The sequence below is a fragment of the Thermobia domestica genome, chromosome 9 (assembly GCF_964235325.1).
Source record: "Thermobia domestica chromosome 9, izTheDome1.hap1.1, whole genome shotgun sequence".
In the NCBI taxonomy this organism is placed as follows: domain Eukaryota; kingdom Metazoa; phylum Arthropoda; class Insecta; order Zygentoma; family Lepismatidae; genus Thermobia; species Thermobia domestica.
In genome coordinates this window covers 181,962,156-181,984,629 of record NC_137462.1, presented here as the reverse complement: position 1 = coordinate 181,984,629, position 22,474 = coordinate 181,962,156, and the positions used below count along the sequence as shown (strand labels likewise).

The 22,474-nt window shown below is 33.6% G+C and overlaps 1 protein-coding gene across 7 annotated transcripts in view; it reads left to right on the top strand.

Annotated features, from left to right (window-relative positions):
* Window positions 1-2,799: 2,799 nt before the first annotated feature.
* Window positions 2,800-22,474, top strand: part of RyR (Ryanodine receptor) — a 395,937-nt gene continuing 376,262 nt past the window's right edge. For all 7 annotated transcript variants that reach the window (XM_081725586.1, XM_081725584.1, XM_081725582.1 and 4 more), the window contains exon 1: window positions 2,800-3,109. In XM_081725586.1, coding sequence (XP_081581712.1) covers window positions 3,056-3,109 — 54 coding nt within the window. In that variant the 5' untranslated portion in view covers window positions 2,800-3,055. The remainder of the gene's footprint in view (window positions 3,110-22,474) is intronic.

Genomic DNA, 22,474 nt, shown 5'->3' with positions numbered 1-22,474 from the left:
TGGATTTGTACTCCTAGATTTTGATATGAGTTGTAGATGCAGAGAACGAGATTTATGGTGATTAGGATAAGTAATGATAAACAGATGTTGTACTTGAAGAAGTGAATTCAATTGTATCAGTGCAGATTAGGAATAAGTAAGATACATAGTTTTTTGGTGTTAAGAAGTACTAGGTTAACTTTGATTCAGGAGCCGTTTAAGAAAAACTAACATAATCATTCTTTCATTTATCAACCCTCTCCTACAGCCTACAGAACAATTGTTGGACGTTATATCTTAATAAAAGTTTTTTTTTTTCGCTTTCCCATGTTGAGAACATAATTTCATTAATAACTTTTAAATACATGTATAGACGTGCTCCTAATGCTCAAAGAGGTTCTGTGATCTCATCTAATATTGTGGAAGCCTAAAGTAATCGTAATAAACAACGGTGCCCATCAGACGGGCAAGGTGGAGCGCTCGCCCCCCCCCCCCCATGAGGAAATTTTACTTCAGAATATCGAAAATCCAATAGTATTTTTACATTAGTTACAGCAAAATTTGAAACTATTTTTGAAACGCCGCTTATACTTGTCCTCTCATGGAAACCACAACATGGGCGCCCTTGGTATTTAACAACACATATACTAGTAGGTGACATGTGGATGAGAGGTACTGAGCTCACTTCTGATGCTAAAGGTTATTGGTCCGAGTCTGGCCCTTGTAAAGATGTACAGAGCTCACTTCTGGTGCTAAAGGTTCTTGGTCCGAGTCTGGTCCTTGTAAAGAGGTACAGAGCTCACTTCTGGTGCTAAAGGTTCTTGGTCCAAGTCTGGGCCTTGTAAAGAGGTACAGAGCTCACTTCTAGTGCTAAAGGTTCTTGCTCCGAGTCCGGGCCTTGTAAAAGGGTACAGAGCTCACTTCTGATGCTAAAGGTTCTTGGTCCGAATCCGGACCTTGTAAAGGGGTACAGAACTCCCTTCTAGTGCTAAAGGTTCTTGGTCCGAATCCGGGCCTTGTAAAGAGGTACAGAGCTCACTTCTAGTGCTAAAGGTTCTTGGTCCGAATCCGGGCTTGGTAAAGGGGGTACAGAGCTCACTTCTGGTGCTAAAGGTTCTTGCTCCGAGTCCGGAGCTGGTAAAGAGATACAAAGTTCACTTCTGGTGCTAAAGGTTCTTGGTCCGAATCCGGGCCTTGTAAAGAGGTACAGAGCTCACTTCTGGTGCTAAAGATTCTTGCTCCGAGTCCGGGCCTTGTAAAAGGGTACACAGCTCACTTCTGGTGCTAAAGGTTCTTGGTCCGAATCCGGGCCTTGTAAAAGGGTACAGAGCTCACTTCTGGTACTAAAGGTTCCTGGTCCGAGTCCAGGCCTTGTAAAGAGGTCCAGGGCTCATTTCTGTTACTTGAGGTTCCTGATCCGAGTCCAGATCTGGTAAACTTTTAATGGAAAAATCACGTTAGTGGTCAACCTATTTTTCAACATGGTTCCAATTGGCTCCTACACTGAGAAAAATCCGTTCTCCGTACAGCGGTATATTGTACAAGTATGTGGAATCCTCTTGCTTACTACAGAAATCTGTACGGAACATACGTTATCCGTATACTACATAGGCACTGCCCTTAGATGTTACATCTTGCCGTTGAAGGGTGTCTGATATCTGACAGTCTTCTTTATATTACATACATATATGTATGTCATGTTCGTCAGCTATATGTTATTTACGTCCTTTTGTATGTGAGATCCTGACCGCCTATATTGTTTTATTGAAAGCACGTATAGATGGAACATTTATACAGAAAGTATTATAAAACATGCGTTTTCAGTTATACGTTTGCTGTTCGTTAAGTCCAAAAACTACAGGATTACAAATACAACATACTATTTTACGTACGCCACATACATTTTTTTCTCAGTGTAATCCTGTTATTTATGTCTTTCAAGCTATCCTGTTATTTATGTGTATGTTCGCTACTTCTTACTTAAAGTACAGTAGCTCATAAACTGACTAAGGATCCTGGATCAACAGCAAACATTTCGAAAAAAAAGCATACAAAAGTACCCATTAACCACTTTATTTCACAGAAGCACTAGGTATGAGAGTTCAGAGCTTTTTTTTTTTTTAAAAAAAAAATGAAGTCTGTATTGTTTTCAATCTTGTTCTTTTTGTGTGTTTACTTTGAATAAATATCATTTCATGAAAATAAACAAAGATAGGAAATATATTATGCGCTTTTATTTTTTTTTAAGATTTCAGCGTTTGATTTTTTAAGAGGAAATTTCTATCTTTGTTTTTGTTCTGATGAATGACTCAGGCACGTGCAATTAATCGATCATAAGTACGCGAGTACGTAGACTAGTAAGTAGTGACGACAGACAAGAAATAGAAATATAATTGGAGCTAATTAATTAATAATAATAAAAACCTAATTAATTATTTATTGTAAGGGAGATTGGTCAAAATCAACAATTGTCGAAATGGCCCCTGGGATAAATGAGAGAGGTAAGCAGCTTGCTCAAGAAGCATTACGTGGCTAGAAATAACTTTCCTGATAGTTGGCTAGGAAAATTTAGGTCTAGCTGCTCTGGTTCTCGGGACACTTTTCAACTGCTGTTCTTTCTTCCTCCCCGAAAAATTGTCAGTAAAAAACTACGCGGGAATTCTATGCACATAGCATCCTGTACATTTTGCTGTGTGCCCTGGGTCAAGAGCGAGCACAGCTGGAGATTGAACTGTTCGGTGCGTGTCATATTGCAGCTTAACTACAAGTGGCAGGGGGTGGTGGAATCCGTTGTAGTGAAGTAGGGGGAGGTTCGCTGAGCGTAAGAGCCAGGGTTCTGCAGTGGCTGCTATCACGCCGCAGTAGTGGGGTCAGGTGAGAGCCGGCAGCATTCGCTCGATAGCAGACGAGTTCACTTCGCGCACTTCTTCGGCAGAAACGAAACAACAGTAACACGGGTTCAGCGGGGGAACCTTTAAAAAGTATGGCATAACACACGAACGAAACCCCGCTTAACCCACAATAAAAACGACACCACCCCAAGTTTTTCACTGTGGCTTTGTAGCATCTCTCCAACATGGCAGACAGCGAAGGAGGAAGCGAGCAGGATGATGTTTCATTCCTTAGGACGGTAAGTAATGGGATTGCGTTCTTTCTTATCTTCCGAAAATATCAAAGGATGCACGAATAAAGCCGTTGTAGTGCCGTTGCGTGATGACCCTTCTTCCTTTGACTTTCTTTTAAAGAATTAAAACTCTTGCTTCCGGCTTTCAATTGTCTCCTGTTATGGTGCATGTTTATTGGCCGTGAGAGCGTTCAGCTATTCACAAGTGCGTGCTATTATTTTTTTAAATGCCTGCAATTTACAAGTATTATTTTTTGTCATCTTAATTGTGTCCATGTCAGTGCTGTAAATATAAATAATAATAAAAAATTCAAATTTAATATAGATAAATATTTTGATCTGAGAAATCTAAATGCTGGCTGGTGTTTCACTTCTTGAACGAAAAGGCGGGAAAAGTAGTTATTTCCTTAAAGAATCATTAATCAATCGTCTACAACTGTCTTGGGTTTTTAGCACTCTATTTCATTTTACTGTAAAATAAATTATTGAAAAATCTCATTTAATTAATGAAGGTTGATTACTGAAGCTAAAACCAATATTATTATTTGAAAAAAAAAAACATACACAAACACACATGTGTGACTGAAAATTACTTTAAAATGTAGGCAAAGCAAAAAATCAAATTTTCAATTTAAGTTTTTAATTTTCATTTTGCTAATAACTCTTAGCAATACCGAATCAAGATGGAGAAATGCTGAAATTTTCAACATTTCATAATTTTTATTAAATGAACAATTTTTATATATGTAACGCAACACTATTTTGCTAAATTTCTACGACTATACATATGCATTGTTTACTCCTTCAAATGCTTACTGTATTAATGGATTTAAAAGAAAAGTTCATATTAATTAATCCATAAATAAATTCACTTTGATAAATAAAAGTGAAAATGCACGTGATGTTTGACAGAACATTTGGTTTTAATGTTCTCTGTTTTAAGTTCCAAATAGTGACTTCTATTTACTTTTTCATCATGTAAGTTTCGACAACTGTAGCACAGGGATTACATAATAGACGTGGATCTCCGATTGCAATTGATTTCTTTGCGATTAAAATTTCATAATAATTATCAATTATGTAGAATATTAACATGGTATGACAGGCATTTTAACAACATACAAACAACTTTTGAGAAAACTTAAATGTTACAAATACAATAATTTTAGTTTGTGAAATACTTGGTGAATTTTGAAAAGTCTTGAAATAAAATTCTATTAAACTAGAAATCAATTAGAGATTAAATACAATAAACATACATAGATCCATAAATATAAAAAGAGTTTAACTTATCCTTCTGTCGCCCCAACTAAAAGACCATAAAACTATTTATCTACAAATTCTTCCACCTGCTACGGCCGTTAGGGTAAATATTAAAATAATGGAAGTAAGTTTAATCGCGAAATTGAAAATTTATTCCGTAATCGATGTTCTATTATTTTTATACCAAAAAAACAACTGTAACATCACTGTTTATTATCTTTTACAAGAAAATGAAAAAGTGCGTTAATATTGAGAATAAACTTTTCTTATCGCCTGGAGGATATAGAACCTAGCACAACATTTCCTAACTTTGGGTTGCATAATGGCTGGGCAAAGCAAAACTTAAAATCAAATCAATGCGATCAACTGAGAAAAAAAGTCAAGAAAGTAGAAATGAATCTAACCTTTATGTTCGCCTTCAAGGAAGAAAACAATTTGTATTGTTTTCGACTTATCCTAATTACACAATTTCATGATACATCAAATAAATCTCATAAATGTGGTTCAATAATTGACTGGTAATAGTTTATTACTTTCATGTATGACACATAACATTGATTTTCAAATTAATCCATGTTTTCTTTTTTCTTTTTTTTAAAAAAAGAATAACTTGTAAGTTTGCTGTATTTTCCTTTGTGTTTGTTTAATTTGTGTCCATTATTCATATTACTTTACTTGTCTTGATCTTTTATTTCTTATAATTACAACAAAGTATTGAAGTTCTTATGTAAACTTCAGTTACAATGTTCTGATTATTATAATCCTCCATTTTACATTACGGTTTTTAATACATCAATTTTCTTTTTCTCCTTACTATATATAGAAAAAACTGAAAGCTAAACTATTAAGCGTTTCTGTCCACAAAGGGCTTTGGCTGGCCGTGTGTCTTTAAAATGGAAATGATACGTGGCCAATGAATACTCTAATCGCCATTATTTCTGTCTTCTTATATCGCAGTTGGTTCTTAAACCAAATGATTCTACTATTACCAGTGACTTAGCTGCAAAAAAAATATATATATATATATATATATTTACCGTAACGTTTATAATGTACACGATTTACGAGTAAATTTGGTACTGAGCTACGGAATATCTAAGACAAACATTTTCCTGAGCAGCGTTCCGGTGCAACTAAACTACTAACAATTACCTCATGAGGGGGTTAAATCTAATTTACTGGGAATGAAGCCCAAGATTACGGACGTTTAATATTCAGTTGTACTGAACATCTATTAATAATAATAATAATAATAATAATAATAATAATAATAATAATAATAATAATAATAATAATAATAATAATAATAATAATAATAAGTTAAAGAATAACATTTACAATTGTTTCTACTTAACACATTTGTTTTGTAAATACAGCAAATAAAGATGTTTTGTAGTCTTATATTATCCGTAGTTGCACTGTTTAAAAAGACGGCCATTGTATACTCTATACCGATTGGCTATTCCACCTTGAATGGAGCCTTCTTCGAAAACTTACTTCTTTCTTACCGGAACTTACTTAGAACTTATCTCCCTTAATGAGTTTCTTAATAATAATATAGCATATATTGACCCAGTTGTTTGAAAGTTAGTTGTACCTTTCGATTCAGCATTTATAGTTCCTTTAAAGAAACACATGTTAACAAAATTCTTTATAATAATGATTTAACTATATTAAAATTAAAAGCATCACTTTTATGCAATAATTCAATCTCTCTGTTCACTATAGCTGTTTCTACTTTCGTAGTCATACATAGAATAAATGCAAAAAAAAAAAAAAAAAAAAAAAAAACTAGATCTTTTGGTTGGGCAGGGGTTGGTATTTTTCATACTCTGTTCTAAGGCAGAAATTGATTAATCTCTTGCGGCGGATCCGTTTCCGATTGCAGGAAGTGAAACGTGAAATTAACAGGAAGGTGGAAAACCTCATGGTATTGGAAAAACGCTTTCCTCTTCGCCCTGGTGTTAGGCAACCTTGCGCAACAGTTCCCCAGTTTGGGCTGCATAAGAAGTAGTGTAAGCTAAATTGAAGTTTCAAGCGTAGGAACGAGAAAAAAACAGCTGAAAAAGGTAATTCAATTCATCGCGCTTTTCTTCTTTTTTGCCGCCTGGCAACAAAAATGGGAAATAGAATCATATTACATTGCGTTGGAAATTATAGTGCCCATGAGGGGTTTTATGATACCCATGCGTATATCCCTAACCGTTTATCCACAACGATATTTTATGTCGCCAGCATGCGTAATTCCACTCACTGTTTTGTTCAATACGATACTGATATTCATTGAAATCCCAGAAAATCTATAATTCACAGTACGACATAACACAGTCATGGTAACTTCAGATAAAACGAGAGGAGAATTTAGTTTTTATGCCCTATGAACCGTAGCAAATGATTATATTTAATGCACTACAATCTACGTATCATGACTATTGTAGATTCTGAGAAATTTTACTTATTAAATAGGTCAAATTACATATGAATGTCTGAAAATGGACAGTATCTTTGCAAACCTATTTTGTCGATACTTTTATAGATTATAAGTGAAATGAATTTAAAATCAAAGTGTTCCTCGTGTATATGTTCAGAAGACATTATAAGTGCCAGTTAATGATGATAAGGAAAGAAGTGGAGAGTTAGATACGTTGTTTACAGCGCAAAATCAAAGTGCTTGGCTTTGAAGTGCTGTTCTTCGTATCGAAAAAAAAAACCTTTTTCAATTAAATTGAATGGGGTCCTACTAAGTATTTTCTCTTGTTTTTGATACCAGTATACGGACAATGGTACGAATGTACAGATACTATTAACCACATTCAACAAGTTAATTCTGACGCCATGGACAGGAACTAAATATTTCGACACCAGTGATCACTTTGTTCCATAGTGCTGGTACGGTATAGTTTTCAAAAGATTGCAAAGCTATGCCTTAGTCTTATTTGTAATATATGGGACTGCCGATATTAATGATAGGTCTTTTTACTCTCATTTGAAAGGTACAAAGCAAAAACAAAACCCAAAGATTCGGTTATAATACTATTAACTTGCTCAGAATAGTTATTCAAACACGGTAGTGAAAGCGAGCTATTTATTAGGTGAAAAGTTAAAGGTTAAAAGAAAACATAGCTCGCCTCAGATGGATTATGTTATTATTATTATTATTATTATTATTATTATTATTATTATTATTATTATTATTATTATTATTATTATTATTATTATTATTATTATTATTATTATTATTAGTTATGGGTAGTTTATCCTAGAAAGTTATCCTAATTGTATCGGCATGTCATGACGTGGATGTGGGAAGTAAATCAAAGATGAGATCAACTCGTGTAGATTTCTTTTTCTAAAAGACTTTTTAAACAACGTGAGAGATATGAATTTAATAAATACTTAAATTACGAAATTTTTACAGTAAAATACCAGTATAACGAAGTTTTTTGCGACCTCTGATATTAATTTGTTATAGTGAATTTAGATAATGTCTTTCCTTCTTTCTTCACTTCCAAAAGTATTTTGCAGTTTTTTTAAAAGAAAATTTCTTTCGCTTCCTTTTATCCATGTTATCGTTATCAAGTTAATAGATACACTAATACATACGTTACTTTACGAACAAAAGATAAAGTACAAGGTTGTTATACTATTAGACAAATCACAAGGAAGAAAATTATATGACATCAAAACCCGATTTTTTTTATGTGTCTTGGAAGAAAACCACAGTTGCTTACTTCTGTTATGAATCATTCTAACAATGGTCATACCGATACTAAGGTATATCTACTGTCTCTTAAAGAAAGTTGTTAAGAGACAGTTAGTACAGTTAGTACAGTTATTACAGTTATTATTAGAATAATGCAAGTGGAACTTACTAGATTGTATTGTTAGTTTGTACGAACTTGGGTTACTCCCCACAGTAACCTTTAAACTAAAGCAAATTTTTGAATTCTGTGGTTTTGTAATAGCTAGAGCGATTATCTCAATTGTGTTCGTTAATTAAGTCAATCGTTGAACATCTTCACAGGAAACGGTGACATATATTCCTCCGTTAATCTACTCGATAACTCTTGAAAGAAAATTGTTACCTCGGTCGAGTTCGAGTCAATGTTTGAACATTTTCACGAGTATTGGTGACATACACGTGTACGTTTCTCCGTTAGTCTACACGATAACGCTGGGGAGAAAGCGATTATCTTGGTCGACTTCGTAATTGAATCAATCCGTGAACATCTTCGCGGGTAACGGTGACATATGTTCATCCGTTAGTCTATACGATAACCCTTGGAAGAAAACGTTTAACTCGACTAAGTTCTTAATACGTGTCGAACCGTTGGTTTGCAAAAATACATTTATTAATTAGGAAATGTGAAACACTAATCCTCTTCAAGGTAGTCTCCTTGGTAATGCACAGACTTCTCCCAGAGCTCCTCTCATTGTTGGAAACACTTCTGTAACACAAGTTATGGAATGCTAAGCAACCCTACCGTTGCATTCCGCATGATGTCTTCTCTTGACTCAAATCGGGTCCCTTGTAATAGCATTTTCAGCTTGGGAAATAACCAAAAGTCACATGGAGCCATGTTGGGTGCGTAGGGAATGATGGCACATTGTTTGCATTGTCCAGCATGTCCTGTTTAATGTCTAGACGCCATTGCTTCTGCTACGTTGTTAGCAACTTTGGTCCAAATTTTGCGGACACATTCCTCATGTCCAAATTCTCGTTCAAAATTGAATGTACCGATCCGATGCTTACCCCTATATCCCTCCCAATTTCTCGGACTGTGATACGACGGTGCTTCAAGACCACAGTCCAAACTTGCTCAATGATATTGTCATTCTGGCTTGTTGAGGAACTACCTGAACATGTTTCACTGCCTACTGAGTGCGGCCATCATTGAAGTGGCTATACCACTTCTGTATAGGTGAGGTGCTCATTGACATCGTCCCCGAAAGCCTATTGAATCTTGCAAATGTCTTCCGCTTGGATATCACGAAGCTTTTGACAAAATTTGATGCAATATCGCTGCTCAAGTTTCTCTGTCATTTTACAAAAACTGAAATCCGACGACTGCTCACTACACGTCTTTACTCGTTGGCCGGCTAAGGCTTTTTGCGGAGTAAAAAAATCACTACTGCGGAGACTTCTTCTACATCTGCACTGAAGAAAGTTTCCCGTGCTTCATTGGTTTACGCGGGAAAAAATAAGATTCGATACGTTTTGAACACACCTCGTAGAGTCAATGCGTGAACTTCTTCACGGGTGACGGCGATTTTTAGGGTGGCTATTCATATCTCATACATGGAAACATTTCACATGAACTTCTTCTTTGTTTTGCCAGGGTGCATTTATGTTATAAAACAGAATTAAATTAAATTATACTTTTGAAAAAATAAAGATGAATATAGACAAGAAGACGAAAATTTTCACATGTTATACTGGAAATTTGAAGTCCATTAAAATGAAGTGTTTTACCACATGTTAAGTAGGGAAAAGGGAAGGATACAGAAAATATTTTCACAATTCTCAACATTACGTTACCTGTCATTCGTTGCAAAGACATTTTACTGTAATGGCTAAAATGAGGCTTAAGAATGATTACCTTATTAGTTATTAAATCAAGATACAAAGTAAATTGTTCCTGAAGTAAGAAAATTCCCTGTTTTTTTAAAGTAATAAACATTAGGATTTGGATAATTTATTTATATCTGCAAGTCTTACCGTGTACTGTTAGGGTATAATCTTAAGAAATTTCTTTGAACACGTTACTTAACTTTGCCAAATACTAACTCATTGATAACAAGAAAAATATTTCGACAAATGGTTTCTCATATCCTTATTAAATCACTGAAAATTAAATACCTGTATGTAAATCGTGTGATACACATGAACATGGATTTTCTTTATTGTCTCGTGGGAGTCACAGTACTTTCATAAGAATTAGCTAAATTTCATTTTTAGCACTAAATTTGAGACTTGATGAAACTACATGTAACATGATTAGCTCACAATTATATCATTTTTGTATCTCTCTTCTGACATAAGCTGGCCTTTAAGTATTTTGAATAATAATACCTTCATATTATTACTGAAGCTTCCATAATTTTAACGTAGCCCCCAATATGCTCTTATCGTCTCTAGATCGATTATCTCTTTTGATACCAACCGCAGAATGACGACATTGCTAGGGTTAAACTGTGAGAGGATGTGGTACTATCATGATGAACAAACAATACAGAGGTTGTCTCTACTATCAGATATATTTTAAATGAAGTTACTGTAAGATTCATCTAACAGCAGGACTATTTCCACATTCGCGGTTGCTTAGTGGTAGAGCGTTCACCTCTGGTGCATGGGGTCCTTAGTTCGATCCCAGCTCGCGCCAAGTAAACTTTGTGGTGGATAAACACCGTATCCGTGGGTTTCCTCGGGGATTTCCTGTTTCCTCTAACTTTCTCGGGGATTTCATTCGTTTCTCATCATCCCCACCTCTTGCCTAGCCTGCATAACCGTGGGGCGTAAAACTTAAAGATTTCTTTTCATTTTTTCCTTCCACATTCTCTGAAATATATTACAATTGAGGCCAAAGTACGATTTAGAGGATGTGACCTGTTTGGAACTTTATTTTCCTTGAAGATACTCACGGAAATCACGAAATGATTATCTTCTATTTAAGAGGAATTTTGCATGCTAATTTTCTACTTTCAACTTCACCAAACGTCGGCCCGGGATTTTCTGGCCAATGTTAACATATGGAAGCGAATTATTATCGAATCCTTCAAGAATATGCTTTTCATCAGCTTTTTGACTTATGTGACAAAAATTTTCCTAAATGGTCAGAAATTGTATGAAAACTTCAAAAGGAAGGTGCCAATATTGTGTACCGTTGCTCACAACCAGAAAAAGGCACTGGATATACATAGACATTCTCAGTCTCTGATATTCCAAAGAATAATGATAACTGTCATAAAACTTACAAAATGATGATAACTGCCATAAGAAAGAAAAAGTTTATTCCTTCAAGCCTGTCTGCGCTGATGTAAGCATGAGATTGAAGAGGCATAACTATTAATAGGTATGCTGTTTAAATAGGTAAACGAGCAGAACGAGAAAATCCTATGGAATATTTGAGGTACCAGCTCTTGTATAACAATGTTTCAAGTTGGTAATAATTACCAAAGACCTTGAGTTTCATATTTAATTATTAGCCCTTGTCACACAATGCTTTAAACTCGTAACAGTGTTGAAAACTTGGCGTTGTGTGTAGTGTGAAAACTATGAAGCAATGCAGATCCGTACACTCCAAACTGTATTTCCATCCACCCGGCAAAGATCCCTCGGAACCTATTTAATTTCATTTCTCTCCAATGACGTTTACTACAACTAGTTGAGTTTGTACATTAATAACAACGAGTTCGCGGGTAGTGGGTTGGAAAATTGGAGTGAGTATTCATATTCACCTGTAGGTGAGTGAGTGGAGAGAGATCTACGATAATGTTATTAGCGTATTCAATCCCTGGGGGTAAATGTCGACGCGGATGCAACTAACGAATTACTGGGTTACATCCAACTTTTGCATCTGGTCCTCTCTCTCTCTCTCTCTCTCTCTTTTACTCTCTTTTGTGTTTTGGCGAGAGGCCAGACGACGTACAACAACTAAATAAGCACTGTAGAGGTTCCGCTGCAACCGCCAAAAACTTCATGTTGGTTGATAAAGTTCCTGCAACTGTCCTTTATTCGTCCTCCCCAACCCTCCGCCCCCAGTTTGCACTCTCAGCGACACATAACAATCCTATTAGAAAACATTTAGCTTTTAAATTTAGTCTTTCTGCCCTTTTCCTTTATTTTCGTAATAAATTTATCATAAATAAACTTATCATGGAGTTTCATACTCTTATTTTGTCGATCATCTGGTAGATTATATCGCAATATAATACAAATAAGGTTTCTATTCGAATATTACTCATAATTTCTCTCAATTTTCGCTTTAGCGATCCTTTATGCAATATTCTAGTATGGTAGACGATGACTACTAGAAATAAATATTATCTTTCTCTTCGTATATTGTTTGAAATAAAGCTACCATTTCATTTAGATAATTCGTTGTATGGGAATTAATATTAGAAGAAAGTACGAAATAAACTAAAGAAAATTAAGTAAAAGAAGAAAAATAATATTCAAATTGATCTTATTAGGTAAATATATACTTTTCTGACTAGAATTATACACTGATGCATTAAAACCAAAAATAATGTGTTACAGTTTCAAAAACTTAACGTTATCTTCCTCAAACAGTCAATCTGATATGCTGGTCAGAAAGTGTTAGCTACTTATTCAAATTGATATATAGAATTTTATTTACTGCACCTAATAACCGAAAGCAATATAGTACTTTAAGATTATGTATGTACAAAAATAGATCAGTGGAGTACGTAAAGAAGTTTTCAAGTTTCAGCAAATATCCTGAAACGATATGAACTTTTGAGCTTGAACACGATCCTTGGTGAAATTTTGCATATGCTACGGACGCAGAATGTGTAATTTTATCAAAAATACGTAGTATAAGAGATATCATTATATGAAAATAAATAAACAAATAAATACATTTTATATGAAACCTGAATAAAATTGTAGAATTCCAAGTTAAAATGTAGATTGCCTCAGCGTTTAATTATTAGCCCATATAGGCATAACTGGTAGAGTTGCCTATGATAAAAAAAATTAGTGGCTGTCTCATATCGAAAAGCTATCGTTAAAGTGTTACCTCGTCTTGTATATATTTTATTTGAAGAGCATTGTCTCGTCATGAAAATTCCGTCTCTCTCGTTTCCTGATGAGCAGCATTAATAATTGTCGGATTGCATAACAGATATTCAAAAGTCCTAATTCATTTTGGTCTCAATTTTATTCTTTCCTTTCTTCCTTGTTTTCCTTCCACTACACCTTGTATCACGTTCAGTAGAACACAACTTCTTAAATAATGTTCCAACCATTTTCTTTTTTCCTTTATATTTCCAACAGTGTTTTATGTTTTTTTAATATTTCCAACATTTCCTCACTACTAGAAGTTAGCACTAGCATAGCGGTAGTAAGCTACTGGAACCAGTTTTTTTTTAATTTTGTAAAGTATTTTCGTCCAAGCACTGTATATTTCAGGTACATAGACAGACACACAATGAAAAGAAGAAATACCACTGTTCTTGGTTTTCTGCACACGTGTCCAGTGTTTATAAGATCCATTAACTTAATTAGCAGGCCACGTGAAGCACGTGTTATTCATTAAAGTTCTTGCTCTCCAAAACAACCAAAAAACAATACTTGAATAAAAAAAGATGGTTTCTTGGCCCATAGCATAGTTTGGTATAAAATCTTGCTGCTAACGAAAGAATTACAGTTATATTCAATTAAAATTATTTATTGAAGTGAACCTAATATAATTACAAAAGATATTTGTAAGTAACGTGTATAGATACAATGTTAATAACCATGGGATGGTCTGCTTGTTTACTAGTTAATTGAAGAATTTTGTCAATGAAGAATTTTGTACTGAGATTAAAAAGAAGCATTGAAAGCAAAGAAATGCTCTACTTATGTAGTAAAGAAATATTTTTCCTTCCTTGCCATCGCATTTTTTTTAACATGTCATATTTTTCGTTTTTCACTTTTATATTTTCGACGGATAAATTATTTCAAAAACATAGTTGAAAGTAAGTGGCCTGCTAAAACCTTGGAAAACTGTAATTAAGAACGAAACCCCAATAAAAGAAATTATTTTCTCAGTGCCAATACCTGTAATTTATAGGTTGACCTTAATATATACTAATTCTTCATATACAACACAAGGGGGCACGGTGACTCAATGGTAGAAATCTACTTTCGTTTCCGCCAACATCCTCATTCCATCAGTTCTTCCATCGTCATTCACTTGTCTCAATCATCTTCTTCCTTAGCCTAAAAAGCATAATTGTGAGACGTTAAACTGAAAGATTTCATTTTATATAAAATACTAAATTACGACAGTTTGCTTAGTATTAGAATACATAAGGAGATATTTGTTTCTTATTAATGTAAATAGTAAAAATATTATAACTTTCACTAGTGTCATCTCACAAGTTAGTACATTTATTATTATTATTATTATTATTATTATTATTATTATTATTATTATTATTATTATTATTATTATTATTATTATTATTATTATTATTATTATTATTACTGAAATACAATAGCTCACTCGTTGTTCCATGCCAAGTGTACTTGCTTTAAACCCTGCTGGAAGTACAATATCTGGACACAAATTTGAATAATCTTGCAGTACCTACTTTACCTGATTCCATCCTTTTTAATCTCGACGCTGTTTAGAAACGCATTAAGGAAAATCAGCTTTCTAGACGTGATTTTCTACCGTCTTACAATACAAACTCTTACTAAACATGAATTCCAAAAAAAACTTTATTTACATATATATTTCTAAAATTTTTGATTGCTTAATTTATTACTCATATTATGTTACAAATACCTGTGAAGAAACTTAGTCAGCATGTCATTGCAAAATTTAAAACCGAGACCTATCAAATATGAGGCAAGAACGTTGATCGTTTACACATGAAACAATGGTGCAAAAGTCGAATTCTAACTTCATAATTTGTTTTTCTGTTCAAAATCGCTCACACATATTTGCGATCAGTACATTAAGATTTGTCAAATTTATTCTGTTTTCAATGCCGTATCACCTGGTGTTTTAATCATTTATATTATGTATGTGCATTTTAAGGAATCTTCTATGAAGACGTTGCACTATGAACGTTACGCTTAAACTTTGTGGGTACAAAAGCATAGGCCATGGAAGAGGATAAACATTAACTCCATTATTTGGAGAAGTTCTGCTTGCTTCGGTTGTTTACCCAAGCGAAGGACCGAGAGCGTTTCCTTTTCCCAGCGTTGCAAGTTTAAATAATGTGAATTGATCAGAAGAGTGACTGGCTTTAGGGCAATGGAAACAAAATGCAGACGCAATTATCTGTAAAACAACGACCAGAAGTGTTATTAAAGTGCTGCTGTTATCGCTGACGACTGGCAATCTGGTGCTTTTCATGATGAATTTCATTAGTAACGTGCAGGATGCAATCATCATCATGTAGAAGCGATTGCTGTATTCCATTACAAAAGACAAACAATTTTCTACATAAACACAGTTTTGTCTTTCAAATATGTTTATTTAACTGAGATTCATGGTATCGCGAAAAACGTTGAAACATGTGTTTGGATCAGACTTTAGAAAATAATTATCATGGTAATCTACTATTGTTAAATAGTTGAATAATAATAATAATAATAATAATAATAATAATAATAATAATAATAATAATAATAATAATAATATAGATATTTCTTAAATACCGTATAGTAGCCACATTAGTATAGACTGATTATTTCTATATATTTTATATACCTATTGTGTTTATTTCTGCCTTCGAATCAGAGTCCAATACTTCTAATAGGAATGTAAGCATTCAATGTTTTAAAAGAGTATTTACACAAAAAAGATATATTAATTGTTTCTTGACTGACACAGTGGCATGTTGGTTCAGTGGTACAGCACTCGCCTCTGGCTCAATCCCCGGACATTTGAGTTTTGTGGTGGACAACGTCATGTCTGTGTGTTTTCCCGGGATTCTCCAGTTTCCTCTCACTTTCTCATGCTACTAATTATTTCATAATCATTGATAATAAGTCTCCTTTAGTCTTAACGATATACTCGTTAAACATAAAATCAGAAATTCAATTCCATTTCATTTCTTAACTGACATAATCAAACTTTAGAGATAAGTATCTCAGAGTAAAATAATACCTATTAAATGAGATGTACTAGGCTCCACTTATTTTAAGTGTTTTACTACACGAAATTTCGTTCCGTTTGGAAATATCAAGTTGGTTCTTTATATTTGAGTTAATTTTGTGTAAATGTCAGAGTTAATCTAAGTCATTTGGCATTCGAAATTAAGATGAATGTAGTAAGGTCATATCTTATAGTAGCTCGGACTCCCGACGATCGATGTCCATGAAGTAAAGTAGCCAATGGATCTGTGAACAGTGTCTAAACACATTTGTGAACTAAAGGTATAAAAGATGTTTTTTGGATTTGGAATGGAAGCATTGTTATTGTTTGGTGGAAATTCTAACAAATAATCTGTGTTTCTTAGACGCTGGCTCATTTCTCTATCTATAGTGAGACTGGTGGCGTTGGTTGATTTGAAATTTAACGTTCTTTTACCAGAGAGGCTATCTGAGACCTTCAGCTCAACATGGGATCCGAACACCGGAAATCGAACTCGGTTCTCCTGTTCCAAAGAGTACACCAAGTTTATAGCCACGGACAAGCTAAGAGCCTGATATTGTAGGTAGTGCCATGAGCTAATATTATCAAAAACAGACAGAAATTTGTTAGATTATAAACGCCCATGTAGCAGAAGGTTCTTATTTTACCGAAAAGTGAAGCAGAGTTATTGTTTCGTATTGAAGAAAAGATTCAAGAATTCACTTATAGAATAGTAGATAATCATCATCATCATGTAAGTGTTCTTTTATCACTGGCAGGCTACTTGCCGCACAACCTGAGGACGGCAGATTTACCACTAACAAGCAAGGGTTTTCAAGTGTCACATTCCGATTTGCTTGAAACTCCTGGAGTGAATAAAGGAATCAAAAGTAGGACATACGTGTTTTTTTTAATATATATCGCCCAACGTGGGGTATGAAGAGATAAACACCCCCTAAAGTGTGAACATAGGACAATATGACACATTTTAGCAAGGCTATAACTAGCTTGCCAGATGGTTAATAAAAGTCAATAATGATAGAAAAATTGGTTTGATCCTAGATTGGATTAGGAAATGTGGAAGTAAACAAGAGAACTTCGAGAAAACTCACAGACATGATATTATGCACCTCAAACTCATTTAGCTTGCGATCGAACAAGGGATCCCTTTCAACATAAATGAGCGCTCTCCATTAAGCCACCATTCGTAAAAATAGTTTTGTTTAAGACAATCCGTTAATTGTAATTAGTCTTCTTCCTAGTTTTCCTTTCACCACACCTTGTACCATGCCCTCAGATTTCTATTTCTTCTTAGTGTACCAACAAGTTCCTCTTCCTCTTGTTAAATATTTCTAATATTTCTTTTTTATCGCACTTCTTCCTTCCAATACTTCCTTTCTTTGGTTTTCTGGTCAAACTCTGTAATCACTTAAAAAAAAAACTTTTGTGTAGTTCCCTATTTCATCAAACGTTTTTTTCTCAACTGTTTACTTAAAGAAGCAAAATGCGCTTGTATTCTTTCTGAAACCTTTTTTCACTATTTGCAATCTTATTTATTTAAATTTACGTAGAGACAAAGCAATTTTCCATGTAATAGGAAAAGCTCTGTTTTAATTGACCAAGCTTCCTCTTGGCTATCTCGGTAGCGTTTGCACCTCGGATTCGGAAAACCAGGATTCGATTTCCAGTAGGTGTTCATATGGTGCGAATCCCACGCTAAGCTGTAGGTCCACATCTCTTACAGCCTCGTTGTTGAAAAAGGATGCAAAACACCTAACGATCCAATCAACTAATTGGACAATTCATTCCGAAATTATGTACGAAAGAATGTTTCGGGGGTAGATATGTACTTTTACTGAACGACTGCGCTACAACTATAAACTATCAATTCATAAATTTACCTTATTTCTTCCATTATATTCCTTTTTAACTATAACAGAAGCTTAAAGACTCTGCTACTCTGTATCCCGAGTTTCCTCATGTCTAAGTGGTTAGCATGAATGACTCTGAGTCGATTCCCAGTGAGAGCTCATACAGTATACAATCTGCATTTAAACCCACGTTTCATATAAACTGCGTGCCAAGAAATGAATGTTAAATTCAAAACAAACCAGAAATCAAATCAATCAATATGTCCAAACTGAAGCATGTTACTCACTACAGTGGTATCCTTTCTAAACCCAGAGAATCTGCCAATGATAATAAAAATAACATTTTCAAAAAAATCGTTATTAACCTGTATAATCCTTTGCGTGCTATCAAGCAACGATTAATATATAATGGAATTATACATCTTTCAATGCAAGATCAACATTAGGTGCATTGTTTATGGAATAATTTACGTTAGCGGCAACATTGGTTTGTTGTAACTTTAAAGACAGCAATTTAGTTATTGCTCCATCACCTCCAACTTGTTGTTGACTATCAATAAATGCGTTTCTCAAGCTGAATGATTTATTTGTGTTCGTAGCAAGTTAAAGGAGTGGGTGTTTTGCATGAAACATCTGGAAAATGTTTCCATTAAACTGTAAAGAAAAATTTAAGTAACTTTATTGAAGCAAGCGTATTGATCTTTTAACATTTGATTCGATTAGCATTTGCTTGTATATCCATTAGTCTGTTCCACAATAACGCTCATAAAATGAAGCCAACTTAATTAAAATCAGTATGTCTCCTCCTCAAAAGCTTTCTAGTGTTAGTCCTGTTTTTATTATTAAAGTATGTTGCTTGGGGTTACATTGCATGAAGCATAACGAAGTAAAAGGTTTTAAAATCCATCCCAAGTTACAAGTTTTCATATTTTCATGCAAAACAATTTAGCAGTATACTTTACGTTAAAAAAAATCGATATAGGCAAAAAAACATACTGTGTAGTTTTTTAGGCATTCCAATTATCTCCACATCTTAGGATTAAACTTTAAAAAGAGTTGAGTTGATTTTGAGTTTATCATCCCTTTCGAGGAAGCTATATGAGACGGGACCTACTGATTAACGTGGAATCCGAACCACATGAGCTCCCGCCGGGAATCGAACCCGGGTCTCCCACGCCAAACCTTACCAAGAATGAAGGATAAATTACTCCTCAATTAAAAGAAATGTTTGATAATAAGTTTCGTAAAAGAATCATATGATTATATTATGTTCGATTTTGTGCAATACGGTGTATAAATTTATTGAAATGTTTACAAAATTTCCACTGCGTGAAGTTGAAAACAGTCAAAAATGTGGACTAATTTTACCCCGATCCCCACCTACAATAAAAAGAAAATGATTTACAGAATAACTTACGTAAAGTAAATAATTATTTGACTCTGGTGGAGTAGGGCCTGAATATTTCTGAGGATTATCAATCATTTCTACTGCTTAGATTGAAATGTCTCAATAATGAGAAAGTAATTTAAATAAAGTATGCTCCATTAAAATTTCATAAAAATTCTAACTTCATAAAAACTTCATAACTTCATAAAAAATCATAATTCAATTTAATATAAATCATAGTATTTGGTTTGTTCGAGGTTAGATACTGTTGACTCGTGTAATTTGGAATTGAAATTAGTGAGATGGAAGAGGAGTCATTTGCTTCTACTATGCACAGAATCACTAGTAAAAATAAGTATATATATATATATTTTTACAAAACTCATAGAGTAGCAAAAAGACAACGTTCGATTATATGCTGTGTGGATTAAATATTACCAATTATCTGCGCAATGTAAAAAATAACACACTGAGGAAGACTATGTGATATAAGTAAAAAAAAAAAAATCACGTAACAGTTTCAACACAATAACTGTGTCTTCATCAAACTTTCACTCCTCCTGATTCTGATGAAGAAGGAGTGGAAGTCTGATGAAGACACAGTTATTGTGTTGAAATTGTTATATTATTGTGTGTTTTTTCTTTTACATATTATCACATAGCTTGCTCATTGTATTCTTGTTTTTTAGTACATTTTGGAAACAAGGCCTCGTAGAATAGTTAATGTAAAAACTCTTTATGCAATCATATATTATATATTTTCTGTTAAAAATTCAAATTAGACAGAACAACACACTAAGTAAGGCTATCTGATAAAATATATAAAAACTATATATATATATATACATTTTTAAATATATTTTTATTACATAACTTTGCTCAGTGTGTTGTTGTGTTTAGTTGGCAATATTGAAACAAGGCCTGATAGAATAGTTAAAAATTCAGTATAGATTGCTTTCTTTGGTAAAGGAATTTAAGCCAGCATTCGAGCTATCTGCCTATCTTGTGTACGAGAACTCTACTAAAATGTATCCTATTTTAATTATACTTAGTATGTACCTACCCCCAATCTTCTGAAATAGCCCGATTGTTCGGAGTTACAAGTCATGAAAACTAAGGGACGAAAAGCGTATGAAAACTACCCTATATTGCAAATTTTGCACATTTACCTACAAAATAATTTTCCAGTGTAAACTCATACATAAAAAATATTCAATTTTCATAACACATAGCGTACCTAGGTATATTTTATTTAGAGTATATCGGTCAGTACAAGCCAGTGAAGGAGTTAAGTTCCTCAGAAGCTTTTTACTCGTGATTTGGTAAGAAAATATTTTTTAAATAATTTTTACCCAACTTATTTGTTTTTTCTTGTAATAAATATATGGCACGGATTTCACTTCAACCTTTCCAATGATTACCGTTGCATGGAGGTAAAATCAGTAAAAAATAAGATGATGGATTTAAAAGAATCAAATATATTATACGATAACTTCTGTAAAAAATATTTTGATGGAATATAGGATAAATGTTTCTGAGTATACCCAACCATCCGTAGTGCTTGGATTTAGAATCACTCGAGAATGAGATATTGAATTTAACTCCCTCCTCCCACGTCAAAGATAAACCTTATTGCACATTATGATCGTATTTCGTTCGCCGCTTGCAGTGTTAGAACAAAAAAAAGTTCAAATTGTGCACAGTAATGTTGGAGATTAACTTCAAGCTTCACAAATATGATGATTTCTTTGAATGATAATACAAATTTTAGACCTTCTCCATTTTATCAACAGTGAAAGTTGTACTGCCTCTGTTACATATAGGCAACCACGTAATATAAAGTGTTCTATTGAACTGCAAAACAAGGATGGGGAATAAAAATGCTCTTATGCTTATAATTTGCAATTTTCTTTACACACTGCTTGCAAACCCTCTTGCCACTTAGTTACACATACACATTTACATCGGCAGTTTCACAGCTAACTAATCATAAAGCTTATCTTTCTTTCAATTTTATTCTGTGTATCAAATGTCATTACGTTTAAGGTGTATAATATTTACAGAAAGGATTCAAAGAAGTTCAAAGTCTTAACAATAGAAAATACATGTATCGAATTCAATAGAATAACCCTGAACAGAATATTGTATCATAAAAATCTGCTGAAAATGGCAATCTATCTCCTCAACTAAATTATATCTACCTTAAAAAGAAAGTTTAACATCTGTATGACGTTAGGAAAAAACATTTCTTTTCAGAAATACTACGCAGTTACCAAAGACCTTGTGTGATTTAGTTTGCAGGTTATATTATCATCTTTTGTTGCTTGTTAGGAGAGGAACGATTTCACCTAGATCACTAAGATATAGAACATAAAATGAGTAAACGATGTTTTTCTGTTTATGTGCAAGCCTTGTGGATGACACATAGCAACCGTATTGGCAATCAACTTGACGTTATAGAATCTGTCTTAAAGAGGAACTCTCCATGCGGAATATGGGAGTTTCCAGAAAAAGAAAATGACATTTAGAATTTTTCGTTCAATTTCTGATTCTAACAAAAGTAATATTAATTACATAAAAGCATTGGTACATATCTCTTTATTTAATAGTAATTGATAAATACTTCGATCAAACGCTGATTTTCACAAACTAGTTTCTTTGAATTGCCTTTGAAGTTGTTCTACAGCACTTCACATTAGTTGTAGCTACCTGCATCTACAGGAACAACAGTATTTCAAAAATAGAAAACTCAAAGGAAAGAATATTATAGTATAAAAATATATTAACCTAAGTATACATAGTATAAAAAATGTACAATCTATAAGCAAGAGAAGATTTTGAAAAGCTTCTGAAGGTAACGAGCTTGAATAACATGCATTAACCCTCAAAATATCATACAAAATATTAGATAGTTAACAATAGTATTCATATTCGTTAGGATTAAAACATCTTGCAACAAATGGTTCATTAAACAGTATCCATTCAAAAATTTGAGCAACAAAAAAGGATATGGAAAGCATTCAATCACCCG